Source organism: Nestor notabilis, unplaced genomic scaffold (genome assembly GCF_000696875.1).
Source record: "Nestor notabilis isolate BGI_N333 unplaced genomic scaffold, ASM69687v1 scaffold11292, whole genome shotgun sequence".
Classification (NCBI taxonomy): Eukaryota; Metazoa; Chordata; class Aves; order Psittaciformes; family Psittacidae; genus Nestor; species Nestor notabilis.
Window position 1 is genome coordinate 45,970 of NW_009919705.1, and position 18,182 is coordinate 64,151.

An 18,182-nucleotide genomic window follows, 5' to 3' on the forward strand; every position below is an offset into this window, starting at 1 on the left:
GATGTTCCTATTTTTAATTGGATTTTGAAGCTCATAATTAATTTGTTAAAAAGGGGAGATCCTGGCCCTGTAGGAGTGAGTGGGAGTTTTGCCATTGCCTTCAGCAGAGGAGGATTTCGCCATCTATCCTTTTATTCTCGCTAATCCTCTGTAACAACAGAAGAGCAGCCTGGCACATGGAAAGGATCCTTCCCGTTTCTTCTCCCTGCCGTTGCCAGTAGTGAAATAGGAGGACCCTCCCCCTCTTCTCCATTCCCATGCTTCCTACATATGTGCATCTCAGCAAGATGTACTTTCGTTCTATCTTTGGGTAAGGTGAAAGTAGCTATTAAAGACACAGTTTGTTCCTAGTCTTCACGTGCAAAGATATGGAGGTCTCTCTCCTCCTGCCCTCTCATGTTTTTGAGTAGCTGCAGGAAGGCAGGAAATCTAACCTCTTTGAGGTCTCTGGGTCAAGGAGCTGTCTGATATGGCTTTAAAGGTCACTGTGCTTCTTTGCATTTATCTTGTGCTACACAGAGCACTGTGTGCCAGCAGGCTGTCTGGAGCTCAGAGAGGTACTGTCTGACATTTTGTGGAATGGGGCTTGGGTTGCAGAGGAAAAGCATCTGAAACCAAAACGCAGCTCAGGGCTGTGCAAGGCCAGACCAGAAACACTTGAGAGAGGAGCCCCTGCAGCAAGTAAGAGATATGTGGCATCCCATGGGTTTACCAGTAACCATGCTTGGCATTTCTGTCTCTCGTAACCTATATATAGCACTGTACATTTTCAAAGCTCTTGGCTAATGTTAACAAGCCAAAATCCACTTCAGTCCTGGTAGCCTAATAGTTTCATAGAAAGCCCAGGATGTTTTTCCTTCATCCTTCTGCTCTGTAGGTGACTGTATCCTTCAGCCAGGCTGTACCCACCAGATTTGGCTAAGCAGTCCTCTTCTGCATCTGCTTTGCAGCAAAGGCAGTGTCTGCCTTCTGACTTCACTTGGAGGTAGGCACTAGAGAGCGTCAGAGAACTGAGGAAGCTGAATTGAGGCTTGTTTACTGGCAGCTTTTAAAAATAATGCATGAACTGTTCAGACAAAACCAGTGTGCTGTCATAGACATGGCCAGGGCTGGGGAAATCCCTTTGCTCTGCAAAGGAGAGAGCAGATGCAGCATGCCAGGTAGGATGTCAAGGGCTGCGGTGGGGAGAGCACTGCAGCTCCAGCTCCAGTGTCTGGGGCCAGCACTGGTGACAGTGTTTGAATTACAGTTGAGTAAGCCCAGAAGCAAGACACCAGCACTTGGCACACTAACAAGTTGTTTCTTACCCCCACTCCCCTTTTTTTCCTGAAGAAATCCTATTAAATGAAAAAAAGAACAAAGGCAAGTGTGCAGAGATGACCAGGCAGGCACAGTCTAAGTGGGGGGTGTTACTGCTGGCTCAGTCCATTGTCCTGTTGGGCATTTTCCCATGGAGAACTGTGGCCCACAACAGAGATATCCAGGCTGGCCTTTCTGCATTCAGGGACTGAGGAACAAATGGGTATTTTGACAAAGTCTTGCTGGCTGCTGCCACCTCTTCATTGCTCCACCCCAGTGAATCCTTTAGTTGAGCTACTGAGCCAGAGAAACTTCTCAGAGGGCAGTTAAAATGGCTCAGCTCCAGGTAACGCCTCAGCCCATTCTGCTGGTCTCTCTGGGGTGCATGACCACTGTGCAGCAGAGCTGCTGTGCCATAAGAAGTGTGCAGAAACTCACTCACCAGAGAACAGCTGTTTAAAAATGTATTTTTATGCCATTCTCTTGCCCTTTTCACTTTTCTTGCTCTTTTGGCCTCTCCAATTTGTCACCTTGAAATACATAAATCTCCCATAATCAGGTCTCACTCCTTTACTTGCTGAATATAGAAATCTGTGTCTCTGCACTGAGAAATTTGTCTGCTGGAGCCAAGTGATTATTTCACGTGACTGGAATAAGAGAGGTCATACAGACTGTGACTTCAGTTTGGTCAGTGGTGGATTTTTTAAGATCACCTCCTCAGCAATTTTAAGAACAAATAAATAAGTAATAAACCCTTCTCTGTTTATAATTCCTAGCTTAGAGGCTTGGTGTGAAAGTGATGTCTTGTCTGCATTTTATCTCAACTCCCTCTTCTATTGCACCCATACGGTGCTGACTGCGTGGGGAATAGTGACATGGAGTTTATAGAGGCGGAGATGCACAGGAGCATTTGTTCTGGGGGGAGATGATAAATTTGCATGCACATGAATACACGTGCACTGAATAAGAAAAGAGGGGCACAAAACCCTGAAATTCATCATCAGAAGGTGCTAATGACTCCGTGGATTTTACACCATGGCAGACTTTGACCCATAGAGACTGGTTATGATTAGAAGATAGGTAGATGTGAAGACAGCAGACCAGAATCTCTCCTGTCTTACTGCTGCTCTGTTTCACTGCCTTCAGTGGTATGGTTGATATTTTGGGACATAAAAACAGCTGATGAAGGTGTAGTGCATGAAGTCTGAAGGACCAGCTGATTTAAAGAAGAAAACATTTCTCCTTCACACTCACTGTCCTGACACGTAATTTCTTGAACCAAGAAATTTTGTTGTCAGAAGCAACTAAAGAAGGTGCAGTCCTAGGGAGCAGTGGACATGAAAGCTTGAAGGGAACAGATGTGAGCCTGGCCATGTGAGGCGTAAATGGCAGCTGGGGTAGAGCATGTGATGTGCTGGTGGTGGTCACTGGGGTGGTGCACACCTGCACTATGATCAGGTGTTGGTACAGGTACCACAGTAATTCATCAACAGGGGTAAAGTGAGCTGAAACGCTGACTGAAAATCAGGCTCAAGCCACACAGCAGCACAGGCATTTGGGGACATTCTGAGAGCTTTTTTGAAGAGTAAATGACTGGTTTTGTTAGAAAGGGGAATTGAGATTGTACAATAATTTTAGCAGTAGTAAAATTTGGGCTGGATCCATCTTTAGTACAGTGTATCATAAGCCCTAAGTTGTTTCCATCCCACACTGGCCACGAATTGTGTGACAGGCTTAGCTGCCTGAGCGGGGCAGAGAAGGTGGGAGGACACAGGGCTTGCAAGTTGAGTGCTCAGTAATCCTGCTGCCACACTGACTGTTCTCTCCTCCCCTCTGCAGGTGAGAAGCCTTACAAGTGCTCGTGGGAAGGGTGCGAGTGGCGTTTTGCACGGAGCGACGAGCTCACGAGGCATTACAGAAAGCACACGGGTGCAAAGCCCTTTAAATGCAACCATTGTGACAGGTAATGCAGCCTCCTAACACGGTGTTCAACCAACATGCAGACTTTGTGAATGGCACAGAGCCACCAGCTCCCTGAGACAAGAGACCTGGCTCCCAGCAGAGAGGCCCCTTCTGGCCTCCTGTCCCACTGCCTTGATCCCCAAGTGAAGGAGGGACCCTCCACTCTGCTGCTGTCATCTCCGCCTAACTGGCCAGGCCGGCTGGCGAGGGCGAATACTTACTAAACAGCCTAAGCTGTTTCCATACCACAGCACAGAAAAAGATGTGGGACCAACGTAGGTCTGCCTGAAACCTGCTGGTTTCTCTTAAATCAGAGAAGACATCCAGGAGGGCCCTAGACCACGTCAGCAATGAGCCTCTCAACAGAGCATCTCCACAGCTTGCCATCTGCTGGTCCTATGAGCCTGGTGCCCTCACAAAGGCAGAGCTTCAAGGATTACCCCGAGTACCACTGCTGGCTGCCTGCCTTTTGGCAGGGTGGGCCTCACAAACACATGGGTGTACAACAGGGGAGATGGGAAGTGTTTGTGGCTGTCATGCCACAGGTGCCCAAATCTATAGGAAACCTCTAGGAAAAAAAGCACTTAATTTCTGTATGATCATTGTCTTCACTTACTGCTGAGTCCAGGGCTCCATGTTCCCCATATTCAACAGGAGAGGGTCAATAAAAGGGTGTAGTTTTCAAAAGCACAAGAGTGATTTAGGCACATCTTACAATTCAATTTCATGGGGTTGTTTTGTGTAGGATCAGTGATCTCTGCATATTCCTACTCGTTAGTGAATCTTTTCCTACAGTTTTAAATCTCACCCTTGCTTGACATCTGTTTGATGTGGGAAATACTCTGCACCTTCATTCTGTGTGGGCCCAGATTTAAAAGCCTGACAGGTACCCAAAGCCAGGGTTTCTCAAAAGCCTGTCGTGCAACAGTTCTCCTCTGGGCACTTAAAGACAAGGGACCATTTTGCCTGGTGAGCTGAGCACCCAGCAGCTCCCAGTGGGAGCTTTGGTTGCTGCTCCTCACTGCAGATTCCTTTTTACGGTCCTCACTGCTTTAGCTGCTTGAGCGAACGAAATGCTCATTGAAAAACCCGGTCATCCTTGCTTGGTGCTGAGTGTTTTTGAAAGCTCTGTTCTTTGAATTTAGAAACAAAACCAAAAGAAAAACCTTCCTCCCTATCCCCAATCCAAACTGATAAGAAATTAGGGTGGAGCAAAAGCAATTACCCCCGTAATGACTCTTGACGGCACTGACAGGATCGAACAATGAGCACTTCTCCCCCTTGCACCCCCCCCAGCTGGATATTGGCAGTGCCCTGGGTGAAACCTGGATCCACTATTGAGTAATCAAATAATGTGCTTGCATCTGAACATGTTATCCAGCTAATCCTATTTATATATATTTTTTAAAGAGGCTTAAGAAAATTACCCATCTTTTTAATGCAGGACTAAGGTTCTCTGTGCTGATAAGGAAACATTTTGTAATACAATAAAGGCTGTAGGAAGCCTCTGGGTACACCAGACCAGCAGAGAACATGCGTGGAGAGAGGATGTGTGAGACATAAACAAGGGACCCCATCCTTTTATGGGAAGGAAATTTGATCATTTTCACATCCTGCCTTTCCAAGACCTTCATCTCCTTAAGTGCTCTTCTGCCCTTGTCTCCCCTCTTCCCATCCCCCTTCCCCCACAGAGGGCTTCCTCTTGGATTATCTTTTGTTTTATCCCTGGATTATCTTTTGTTTGCTCAGAATGAGGGACAGAATAAGACAAGTAGGGACCTCTGGAGTTCTGCTTTTGTATAAGCACCTCTCTGTGGCAGAGAACAGTTATGTTCTCTGTTATAAATGTAAGGCATTGCCTTTTTCTTTTCTTCACTCTGAAGAACAGACTAACCATCGTGGCCCCCCACACACACATACACACAAAGCCCTAGGGTTTCTGTGTCAGGCAGACAATATTTTTAGCAGAAATCTAAAGAAATACAGTCAGTAGTTACAACTACTCAGTCTAAACCTCTGTTAAGTATCCATACTTCTCCCTTTACATATTATCCCTACCTACGCAGGTTTCTGCTTTGGCAGCCAACTCAGTCACTGCAGTCAAGAGATAAATTTTTGCAATCATCTAATGCATTTTCTGCTCTTTAGCTGAATCTGTAGATGCTGAAAAATATGTATTAGTAAGTTAAGAGTGCTGGGGATTGCGCACTGTTCAACTCCGTGTGCATACCATCTGTGTGTGGTGGCAGGAGACACATTTGTCTTTACTCTCCCAGTTGTTGCAGGCTTGTAGAGTGGCAGTGCCTGTTCTTCTTTAGGCCTGCTCTGCCATACCACTATTTTATCTTCTTTTCTATTTGCAGATCTCTCTACTACCTCTTCTGGCAGATGCTACCTCAGGCGAGCACTGAAACATGTGCTTAGGTCTGTCCTTAGTTATTTAGGCAGACTTTTAATGTTAAAGGCACTCCTTCCTTAGCCAGGGTTCCCAGCTGGAGCACAGTGTCTCTGTATTTGAACTGCCACCTTTTATTGCACACACCATTATTGACAGGAGTGGAACTCTCTCAGACACCTGGCTTGCTAAACTTTAAGAAGTCCTTTGTAGCTCTTTTAACAACACTGACATAGCACAAAATGTATGCCTGTTGTTGTTCAGAGGTGAAGGCCACACTTTGGAAATCAGAGCATGAAAGCAAAGAAGGGGAATGTTGTGCACACAGTCTGGCTGCAGTTCCCTTCCCAGGCTGTTTTCAGATGTGTTTGTGTCTCTGACCTTCTGGATGACATCAAAGGGATATTAATGTCCTCTGTGTACTGGTCAGTTTTAAAACAAAAGAGATAAGATGTGATTTTTCTTCTCCTGCTGTCCCAGCCTTATTCCAACACCATGCAGCCCACAGATCACATTGTTAGTAAACTACCACTGGTTTGAGTAGCACCATATATACTACAAATGGTGTGTGGTTTGGTGGCAGCCGGGGAGAAAAGAGAATCAGCTGAAGTGATGCAGAAGGCAGTGTACAAGTCCATACTGCCTTCCAGGCACCAGGGGTATGTTGGTTATTAGCAATCCCCCGGAATTTTGCTCTTCAGAAACAAAAGCTAGGGTTATGTTCCTCACACAGTGCAAGCCCTCAGCACTCAAAAGGGAAGAGGATGACAGGGTACTGGCAGTTGCTTGTTCTACATAAATATGTGTTTAGGAGATAGCAGCTTAGTGCCAGACTGTTGGGGTGTGTATTCCTCTGTGTGTGTGTGTACATGTGCACACGGTTTTCTTTTTGACAGCAAGGTAAGTGCACACTTAGCTGGAATGAACACATCCCACAGTGGAGAATCCACAGCTGGTAAGAGATGGATAAGCAATATATGTTCTTCTCAGCATAGTTACCTTCCCTCTTCCTCCTGCAGAGGCTTCAGTGCCAAGCAGTGCTCTGTTGCTAAGGAGATAAAGCAAGAAGAGAAAGGAAGGAATCATGTTTGGGAGTAAGGAATTTACGTATCGTGCATCACCGTATGACTTTCAGAATTAGGGTATCTTATTCTAGCATAAACTATCCTTGCCAGGAAGAGCTGGACTGGAAGAGGGATGGTGATGAGGATTGTGATGGGTCCATGTACAACATGCAGAGCTGGTCTGGAACTGGAAGAGGTGTAGAGCCAAAGATGTGGAGCAGGATAGTCTGTCTCATGGTCAGGACTGGAGACCAGCAAGCTGCTGTTTCCTAATTTGTGAAGAAAGGAGTTTCCCTTGACAGCTTATCTTATGGAGCCTCTTCCACTACTGCCTCTGGTCCCAGAAGTTAAAAAAATGTGTCCACTCATGAGTAGCTTTTTTTGTCAGTGTGATTTAGGGACTGTTTTACTGCTGAAAATAAATATCCACATCCACCAGCCTTACGAAGAGGTAGAACTAACCAAATTAATCAGCAGGAGAATGTGAAGAATTAGTATTGTACCATTTTATTAGCTATAAACTAGCAAATATGGAACCATTTTATTAGCTATGAACATATTCTAGGGCTGAAAAATATACTAGATGCTAATACTGTGGTTACTGATGTGAGACAACATACTGAATCCGTATTTTTAACAGATCTTGCTGTGCTGTGACTCAGCATTCTTTTTTCCTGAGTTGCATCTATGACAGAGACAATCAGAGAGGAAAAGCCATGCTTGGGTGGTGGTCTTATGACTAGTCCTAGACTGAAGTGCCAGCTGGTGCATGTCTTTTTGGCAGCCACTCAAGCTGTTGTTTTGTTTTGGCAGCCCTTGTAGCCAGAGCATGCTGCTTTCTCAGTTTAGACTGACGAGAGGGATGTTGGTCCAAGGGTGTATTTTGGCACCCTATGGCTAGAAAATTCTAGCTGTGCTGAGCCTGCTGTGTTGAAAGCCAAGTGTCCATTGTCCGATTCATATCTGTCTTGCTGTGCCTCATGCAGGAGCTTGGAGGAATGCAGCCTCCATCCTGTTTTGAAGGCTTTCATTTTAATTTTTGCCACTCTGAAGGTATTGACCCCCTTGTAAGCCACTGCAAATCAGCAGAGAACAGCTGACTTGAGCAGAGCTATGCTCATCCGCAGAAGATGAATATCTAGCTTTTATTGCAAAAGTTGCCTTCTTATGAGGTTTCTCTGTCTTAAAAATGCCCCTCTTGATCGCTCATCTCTGCATGTAGATGCAGATGGGTTGCCCATGCAGGGGAATACTGCCAGCGGGACAGAAAGGATCCCCTAACTATTTGAAATCTCTTCATTTTTATAGTGCTTCTCTTTCTCAGCCTTTTACTGCTTAGGGTGTTTATCCTCTGGGTGTTTGCCTTTAGATTGAGTGGGGTTTTTTTTATCTTTGACTTTTTTCTTTTTTTTTTTACTGAGTAGTTAAATTAATTGTTTTACCTTCTGCTTCCTGAAAAATGTGGGATACTCAACTAAAAACTGCTTTTTTGAAAGGACATTCAGTGCCCCTGTATGAGCCATCCACATTCTCACAATAAGCCATCTGGGTGTTCTTCAGACCAGTATTGATGATTCTTTTATACTCTTAAGTCTATGGGGCAGGAAGTGAAAAGACATTCCAGGCAAGTCAGTTCTGAAAGTCACTTTTCTTAGTGCCCTTGGAACCTACAAAACCAGTTTACTCAAAAGCCACAGATACGTGGGGTTTTGTGTGATACTTATAATAGATGTTTTCTGCTATTAGTAAAAATAAAGAAGCCAGTGTCTTGTGGCTTAGGGTGGAAAGAAGGTAAACCAGGATTTGCAAGGAAATCTGGAACCTTCCACTTTTTAGTGCTCAACTTGAAGTATCTAGTTTAATTTCTGAGAGAGTGTGAGTACTGCTGCTCTGACAGGCAGGCTTCAGTTTAGGGCTTTGGGGTAGGCAGCCAGAACCACTCCCTGCTTGTCCTGTGGTTTGCTCTGGGGTGCTGTCCATACCTGTAATGACACTGTGATGGGTTGGTGCTTTCAATCCCTTTCAAATGGGTATAAAGTCAGGTAAATATTCTTGCTTACTGGCAGTCTTGATAAAAAAGGGTATATGTTGAATGTCAGGGGAGAAAAGCACTTGTCTTCCTGAGAACATATTCCCCTGATCACTATGACAATATCTTGGTGGTGTGAAGTGCCTGGATATGGGCTGCTGTTCCTGCTGGTATGAGTGCCCTGCAGCATGTCTTTTACAAGGCAGCTGGTTTAGAATAGTAATTCCTGATTAACTCTTTGTGGGGCTGCTCTTCTCCAGGAGCAAGTGTGGTTTTTATTGAGTATCTTAACCCACTTCCCAAGTGAATTAAGTAATTTCAGAAGAAGGCAGTCGTAAGCCTTTAGAGAGGGAGTTAATCAAGAATACAGGCCCTACCTTATTCTCAATCAAGATTCATGCCCTACCTTATTCTCAATTAACTGCATGTTTAGACCAGCCCTAAACCTCAACTAGTTCTCTAGGGTTGCCACTCTAAGTCTCTCATCAGCATCCACCTACATGTTCAGAGTGTCAAAACGTGTCGTTTTCATATGAGATGGAGAAAAATGGCTTTGTGGATAAAGAAAAGAAGTTGAAAGCTAAACTCCTGGCTTTTGTTTTGTTTTGTTTTGCCAGACTTCTTGTGTGATTTACAATTTCCTTGCCTTCTCCGTCTTTCAATTTTCATTCTTCCAAATTAGGCATAATACCTTACCTTCTTTCAACATCCTTGAAGGAGATAGCATTCATCAACATCCACATATTACCACCCAGATTCCCAGCAGGGAGAGAGTATGTAGCCTGACAGATTATCACCCTGCAAACTCTGAACCAGCTTTCCTTTCAGTTTGGAGTTAGAAATAAGGTTTCAGCTTTCAAAACTGACATTGTACTTCGGTGCTTGTTGTAGGTACTGGGCAGTTGAGAAAGCTGGTGGTTTTTTTAAACTGGTCTTGCTGAGTGAAAACTGTGAACAAAACTGACTTGTTTTATTTCTTTGTTTTTTATATGCACACACACACTAATACTAAATATTTGATTTTGTACTACGGGTGCATAGTGAGCACTCTTCCCTGATGTGTGACTCAGTGAAAGCAGAGAGAGGGAGAGGAACAGAGAAAGAAGAGTAGTCTGTTTAACTGCCCAAGAGCCAGGATAGTTGGGCATCTACGTGGTCGGAGAAGTCAATTGAACAGGGTTTGATGGTGGTCCATTGGAAATCTAAGGAACGTCTCTAAACTTGAATATATATTTCCTCCTGTACATAACGAAGAAGGAACAGGAAGCCTGTTTTCCCAAATCCTGTATTTATGTCGTTTTCCACTTGCTTTATTTTGCAGGTGTTTTTCCAGGTCTGATCACCTTGCCCTCCACATGAAAAGACACATCTAAATATCAGTCAGCTTGGCATGGATGTCATCTGAGCTCAGTGTTGTGAGATGAAAGTGGGACTCAAGTTTCAAGGCGCTACCTTGCAGGAGAAGAGAACTTGATCACGTGTAATCCTCTGTACAGAGACCACACGCTCACACTGTCATGCACCTGATTATACTTCAATACGTACATCAGTTCTTCATGCCTTGCCCCAGCTGGATGGGAGAAGATGCAGGCGAGGAAATGGTATAGAGGTGAAGTCAATGAGGAGAAACGTTTGCTTACAGTACTTCGTCCCTTGGATTTGTTTCCTGGTTTTGCCAGTGGAAATCAAAGAAAACAGAGGAGACTTCCCTGCAGGTGGACGGCAGTAGGAGGGGCTTATTTAACTCTGCTTCTCAATGCAACTCAATAGGAGAATATGTCGTCTCAAAGTTGCATATTTGTAGCACTAACTTTCTTTTTAAATAGATGGGGGGGAACAATGACCTAGAAAACCAAATCCCAGTTTGGTAGCCAAAATTAACCTCTTGGTTCATTTGTTCTTTGTCTGAGAATTCCTAATGTTCAGTGCGTCAGACTTCTCACAGACACTTTGACCTGTCATGGTTTTGGTTCTTCTTCCTAGAACTGAGCTATTGAGATCCTTTTAAGTCAATACCAGTGGCCTTAATGGCAGTAGACTGTGGAGTGACACTTGTGACACAAATATCCTCTTTTTGGCCTGAGTTTATGTAGACTTCACGGAGGACTATATTTTTGTTGGTTATTTTTATTTTAATTTTTGTTTTGGCTATTGCACAACATATGCACTAGGGACTCTGGAAGCTGCTGCCATGATGGCTAAGTGGCCAAGGGATAAACCCCAGAGAAACAGCACCTAATATCTCTGTAGGCCTCACCTTATTGCCATAGCTAGGACTTCTTGTTTATTTGTTGAACAAAAAACTTTAAAAGCTTATTCGGAAGCTTAAACATTTTTTCTCTTTTCTTCACGAACAAGTGATCTTCAGAACTCCTTGTCTCCACCTGGATATCCGTCTGGGACTGGCCACACAGGCATGACTACAGGATTCCTTCCACATCATGTGAGCATGTTAGCCACAACCCACAGTGACTTAGCGATGAATTATGTTGCTTTTTCTTGCTATTCTTCTATTAACCAATCTAAAACATTGGACTTTCGTTTGTGTAAAGAGTACCTGCCGACGTTTTAATTTAAAGCTAATGTTTGTTGAGCATCTTACACACAAAAAAAAACCAAGCCAAAAATCCTGCTCCAGTCTTTGAGTGGGAAATCGAGAACCTCTTCCAAGTACAATGGCTTCATTCAGCATTAGCCTTTTAAAGAAATTATCAAAGTCCTCCTTTTCCATTCATCAAGTTGATGCTGTAGTCCACTCCTGTATGAAAAAGTGTAATAGTGTGAACGGTGAAGGAAGGGTTGGATTTTACATACAGCAGTGAGGCTTTCCAAATGATTGGTCTAAAGTATTACTAACTTAGAGGTCCATTTTGGACTCCTGTGTGAACCATCAAGAAGTGGAGGTCTCATGCTTACCCTTCAGTCCTATTGCTAATTTGATTTTGTTGGCTCAAAGAGGATTGAAGTCTTCATTGCAAAAGAGAAACAAAAAAATGTATCTTACCATAACTTGCATTTAAAACTATTTGGCACTGGCCCTGACTCCAAAGACTGCATTTAGGACCATGAAAATGGCCTATGCAAGCAGGCAGGTGGTCATTTGGTTGTATATTTTGTATATTCTGGGACCCATCCCTACAAGATGTGTCTAGAAACGAAACAAAATGGCGTGTGGTCCACAAATGGTTGCTGCTCTTTTATACTGTATTAGCCAACTGCCCTTCTTTGACTGTTTTGACGCATTGACTGTTAAATATTTCCCTTAATTTATGTTCGGGGAGGTAAAACTGTACTCTTAGGGGAAAAAAAGAAGAAACGGGAAAGTCAATAGATGTTTAAGAGCTGTCACCAGGATCCTTGGCACTTGAATTCTCAGTGTTTTCATAGAATCATAGAATCATAGAATGGTTTGGGTTGGAAGGGACCTTAAAGATCATCTAGTTCCAACCATCCTGCCATGGGCAGGGACACCTCCACTAGACCAAAGCCTCGTCTGACCTGGCCTTGAACACTTCCAGGGATGGGGCATCCGCAACTTCTAGGGGCAACCTGTTCCAGTGTCTTACCACCCTCACAGTGCAATCTCACGCTTTGCAACCTTCGGTTCCAGTGAGAGATTGAATTTACTCAAAAGATGCTGGCTTTCTTCACAGTTTTCACAAAACACTGTGATTGTCAATTGAACACTTTGGGGACAGGGGGGAAATACGATGTCTGGCCCATATGGCATGAAATATGGACCAAAATCTAACCATCTTTTAGGGACAATGATGTAACATTTGTGATAAGAGCATGAGAGAGAAAGAGAGTGAAAGACAGAAAAGAAAGGAAGACAGAACGAAAATTGAGTTTATTCCAAAGATTTTAAACTAACTATACTCTTTATGTGTATATATATATGCTTATATATATATGTATACATTTAAAAATTGCGGAGCACTGCTTGCTGACAATCTCGTATTTCTCTGTATTTGCATACTTTCTAATGGCCATTCCACCCAGCTGTTCCACTGGGACTGAGGGCCCTACAATCCAATTTGTGTTGGAATATATAGAGCATCCTGCCAGATGTCTAATGGGAACTGAAACCTCAGCTGTGTGAAACTGTAGAGCATCCAGTCAGTGTGTTAGATGAAAACAAGGGTAAGAGAATCCTAGAATTTCATTACTCTAGTGTCCTAAAGTGCGTGCTCTCAAACCCACCACTATGATAATCATTGGCTGTCAACCTGTATAAATATCCTCTTTTGACCTCTGAACACACCTGCCTTTAGACACGCTATCAGTAGTCTAAAAACCTTAATTATTAAGTGACAGTTTAAGTACCAGACTCTATTTAAAACTGCAAAAATCAAGCAAGACTCTTTATTTACTTCCAGTTGTCATTTATGGTCTTGTTGACATCTTATTTGAATATGGCAGAACAAGGGCCCCATGGAAACAAAACATGCTGAAACGTCTGATGATTTTGTTCTAGAGGCAGACCTACATCTAAATCATGGATTCAAATAGCCTAAAAGCATAGATAAAAGGGGAGTAAGAGACTTACTTAACCATATTTCAGATTTCTCAGGCTATCTCTGTAGTAGGTCATAAATTCTGAAGCCAGATTTTGAGCTTTGGGAACATCTCTTCTGCTTGTAAAGGGAGACGTTTTTCACTTGTATACATGGTGTACTCAGCCAATCTCTAGACTTCAGGTTTTGGGTGCTCCTATGCAAGTATCTTAGTCATTCGTAAGATTTTGAACCATAGCTGGTATTTTGTAGAAGAAGTCTCCATTTTGGAAAGGCATAATTAGGATTCAACATTCCAGGATTCATTTTTTACAATGACAAGTTTTTTTTTTCACAGATATTTTAAGATGTGCACTTCAAACTTGTGTAATCTGTTATAGCTAGATCCTTTTTGGGCCTGTGTCTCCTTGCTAAAGTTGTACAGTTGTCCTCTATTTGTGAACTATGAGTAGAAACAGACTAATGAGGAAAGCCTAATCCTCTCTGTAAGGCTTCTTGGAAGCAAACCCAGAAACAGCTGATTTGGTGACAGTTGAGGACTGAGTTATCCAGCTGTAGAAAGGAGAAGCTTTACCTTGTTTCCTTCATGCTAGATTTATGCCTATTTGCAAAAGAGAAGCCATTATAAAAAAGTCAGATTGTGGTTTCCATGGGTGTGGAACTACAGAGTGAGAAGAAATTGAGACAAAAGTCTCTGAAAATAGTGTACATAGAGGAAGCAACTAAAGCAAACGTGAGTTTTTATGAGTAAATAAATAATATTTTGGAGCAGAGCAGTCAGTGATAGAATCATGCAGGTGGGAGGGGACCTCCACAAACTGTCCTGGCCAACCTCCAGCTAGAGCTAGTTGCTCAGGGCCATATCCAGCTGAGTTTTAAATATCCCCAAGGATGGAAATTCTACAACCTTCTTCTACAAGCTGGTCCAGTATTTGGTTACCTTCATGGTAAAATTTAAAACAAATTAAAAAGCCCATGTGTAAAGTAGGAATTTTCCATGTTTCAGCCTGTTTTCATTGCCTCGTCCACTGTGCACCTCCAAGAAGAGTCTGCCTTCTTCTCTGCGCCCTCTGTTAGGTATCTGTAGACAGCAATAAGATCTACCCTCACCTTTTTCTTCATAAGGTTGAACCATGTCTTTCAGCCTCTCTTCATCCATCATGTGTTCCAGAACCTGATCTCCATGGTGGCTGTCTGCGAGACTTTCTCCGATATGTCAGTAATTTTCTTGTAATAGGGAGACCAAAACCAGACAGAATATTCCAGATCAAGATGTGCTTCGTATGTTGTAGCATCGACGTAATTATTTATTTTGGATTCTTCAATTATCTAATTGAGACAAGTTATACTCTATGATAATATTCTATTTTTAAACTGACTTACGAAAAATCATTTAAGAAGCACCAGTATAAAAATTTTTCTAATCAGATTTGCTGAATCAGTGTATGAAAATATGCTTGTAGAAATACACTTTCTATGCTGCCAGCTTGAAGCCTGGCAAGCAAAATTCTGGTTTTCCAATGTGATCATTGCTGGTTTACCTTAAACTAAAAAAATGTATTGTTTCACTCATACTATATCAAATACAAAGACAAATGATGCTGTATTTTAGTCACTTTTTAGAGACCAAAACACCACTTCAATGCATCATTGTTCTGTTTATTTTTCTTCTTAGGAGAAAAAGAGCAATCTAAACTATCACATGTATTTTATAAAGATTAGCCTAACAGAAAAGAGCATTCTAGAGTCCGGAGTATTTTTCATTATCCCAGAGTTGTTCTTTTTCAGAACAGTAGCCTGTACTCAGTCTAGAAAATTACATTAGCTGGATAAATTGGCAAAAGAGGAAGGGAAAGGATGAACTGAAATCCTTGATTCTTTCAGTGTTTCGGACAAGGCTCTGAGCAGTCTGATCTAACTTTAAACAGAGGGTTGAATTAGGTGACCTCCAGAGGTACCTTCCAACATTCATTTTTCTGTGTTTCTATGATTCATTTCAGAGTTCTCAGTGGTTTATTGTGTACTGGTTCCAGTTTTTCCCAGTCTTGTGCTGGCAGATCAGACTGTAGGACAGGTCTGTAGGGTTTCTCGCAAACTCTCATAGTTTCATCCTCGTTACACTTTATAAGGCTTCTTCATGAGACTTAGAGAGGAAGAAATCTTTAAAGAAACCCTTAGCAAACTGGTTTGAAGCAATATTGTACCATGAGATGTGTCACAGCTGCAGGGACCAAGCAGATAGTATGGAAACAAGTTTGCTAGAGTAGAAACCCATGTGATGTCTCAAAGACGGTTTCCAAGACCTGAAGTCTAAGCCAATATATATTTCTACAAAGGTTAATTTTTAAATTTTATTAATTCTTATTTTCCTCAAACTTTTTGGAATTGCGTTTACTGGTGTATTGGTTTTTTTTTTTAGGCTAGCACATTTTCACTTAATATGTGGAAAGAACTGACCAAACACAGATGGGGAAGAAGAACCCGAACCCAGGACAAGCCCCCAGGTCCTTACTTCTGGAACTGTTTTAACTTTAGGAGTAAAAAGATAACTACTCACCAGGGTGTATGGCTAAAATGGAGTCAATCAATATGATAGTTGCTGTGATGGAGTGTGTCTTATGTGTGACCTTCCTGATATCTACAGAATCAGGCTTTTTCCCTCGTTTTTACCTGGCCCTAGACAATTCGGGCTTTTTAGCTGTCTCTAACACACATAGTGTATTTATCTGTATACAGAAGAGGTCATAATTGGTGCTTTTGACAAAACTGATGAAAATCCAACTTGCTTAAGTGTTCCCTTTTCTCTGCCTGTTCCCTTAATGTGTGTCAAAATCTATAAATTTAAAAAACAAAAAAAAAAAAAGGAAAATTTTGTAAATAATTTAATGTTACTAGGCCAGCACCCAGTGGATCAAGGGCTTTTATTCTTGATTTCATTCAGGACTTGGCATGTCCTGTCACTCCATCCAGTAAGACTGTTTTTAAGCTTTCATATCTTGGGTGATGCCTCTAACCCAATACTCTTTGAAAGTACTTTTTCCTGATTTCAGATAGAATTGCACTTGCAAAGATCCCTACAAACCAAGAATAAGAAACAGTGCTTGTCAATAACTCTATTTAACTCTGTATTGAAAAATTAAAATTATTTCCTCACAAGATACTTCAGCTACCCATTGACAAGTCTTGCCTGTCTTTCACTAGCATTAAATCTACGCCTTCTTGAATGATCATTTCCAGACCAAGCTTGGATGTTCTTCTTCCTTTTGTCACGTTTGTTTCTCTTTTCATTAATAGTTTAGGGATGACTACTGCAGTCTTTCCCCTCCACAGCTCTACACTGGCTTCAGTGGCAAGATTTAGCACTGCAAGATCTGTTTTGTAAAGCTGAAACTTTCCTCCTTCCTTAGAGGAAAAAGTCCAAGACATACTCATGCTATATAAGTTATATATATAATGATGTAATTATATATATAAATTATATACATAAAAATGTGGAGATGGGGGGTAGGCTGCCTTTATCACCTCAAGAATGGGTTTCCCTACCTGAAAACTTTCAAATGCAGGCGTCGTTTTTCAAACAGGGTTTTATAGTTTTCCTTAATGCTTGTTTATGGCATTTTTGGTGTAATAATTGAAGTTGGAACTCTTTGCGATTTTCAAAATGAAAGCTTTGATGATTTTTTTTAAGTGCTTTGATCCTAACTTCTGTATACTGCCAGAAAACAGGTTCTCCACCCTGTCTCTGTGTGGGTGTGGATGTACAACAGTGTACTGTATATACCTACACAGAAGAGGAAACTGAGCTACTGACTTACAGTTTGTAGTAGCCAACCGTGCCTATTGCTTTGATTTGGGAGGGCACTTGCTGTTGCCACTGCATCTTAGGAATCATGTCAGCTTCTCTAGGAAAAGTTTTCAACAGTGCTGAGAAATACATGTTGCTGTGTACTGCAAATGAGTAGGCTGCAAATCTGGGGGTTGGGAGGGGAGATGGGAAGAGAGGAGGATGAGGGCTTAGCATGTACACACTAAAAGTTAACTAGAATGGACAGAAAAGTGACAAGTTTAGCCTTTTTTTTTTTAGGCTCTCGGGGAAATGAAAAACTAACACACAGTTCCTGGAAGGCCTGATGGCTGAAGGGCTGATCCTGGTATTTTGCAACGTACATTTTGCAACGTACATTTTGGTGATACAAAGGTGTTTTTAAACCCCAGGCCTGTCAGATTCTGGAAGTAGATCAAAACACTGGTTTAAACACTACTTTGTTACCAAGGCCATGTCTCTACCAGGGAAGTTGCCCTAAGTTAAATTATCAGTCAAGTTAAAATCACGTTGTAGCTGCACCTATTACTTGATTGCCTGGATTGACTTTGCATTGGCATCCTATGCAGTTAAGCTGAAGTGTAAGAAATGCTTCAACCAATTAAGATACCTCTACAGGAAGGTTCTTGCACCAATTTAAGTACCTAAACCACAGTGCAGCTTTTCTCTTAGAAACAAGGCCTTAGTTTTAGCATGTCTACTCATCTAGTTAATAATGCAGGCTGAGATTTTCTTTTCTTGCTTTGCAAAGTGGCCTGTTTTCTTTCTTGTCCTTTGGACTTTTCTTGCTCTCTACTTACTACATGTTATATTTTTGTTTGGGGGATTTATTTTTTTTTTGTTTAGCAATGACACAAAAAAGTATGAATGCTCCCTATTTAAAAAAAAAAAAAAAGAAAACAACATTGCTTGAAGGACTTTCATTTTGCACTATAATTTTTCTTTTACCAGATGTGTCTGACAAGTGCATTTTGGAGATGCCCTCGGTCACGTTCTCTCAGGCCTACTCTGGTATTTCTAATATATCACAGAAGTACCCAATCTTGTAGCCCTCAGTTCTGCCTTTTTTTGACATTTTATTTTTTTTAAGCTT

General features: G+C 42.1%; 1 protein-coding gene across 1 annotated transcript in view; it reads left to right on the top strand.

The window, feature by feature from the left end:
* The window catches only part of KLF7 (Kruppel-like factor 7 (ubiquitous)), a 62,448-nt gene extending 45,812 nt beyond the window's left edge, over nt 1–16,636 (top strand). Inside the window, exons 3-6 of the mRNA XM_010010344.1 lie at nt 3,139–3,262; nt 10,071–10,358; nt 11,108–11,192; nt 16,597–16,636. Of these exons, the coding sequence (XP_010008646.1) occupies nt 3,139–3,262; nt 10,071–10,122 (176 nt within the window). The 3' untranslated portion in view covers nt 10,123–10,358; nt 11,108–11,192; nt 16,597–16,636. The remainder of the gene's footprint in view (nt 1–3,138; nt 3,263–10,070; nt 10,359–11,107; nt 11,193–16,596) is intronic.
* The last annotated feature ends 1,546 nt before the right edge of the window (nt 16,637–18,182 follow it).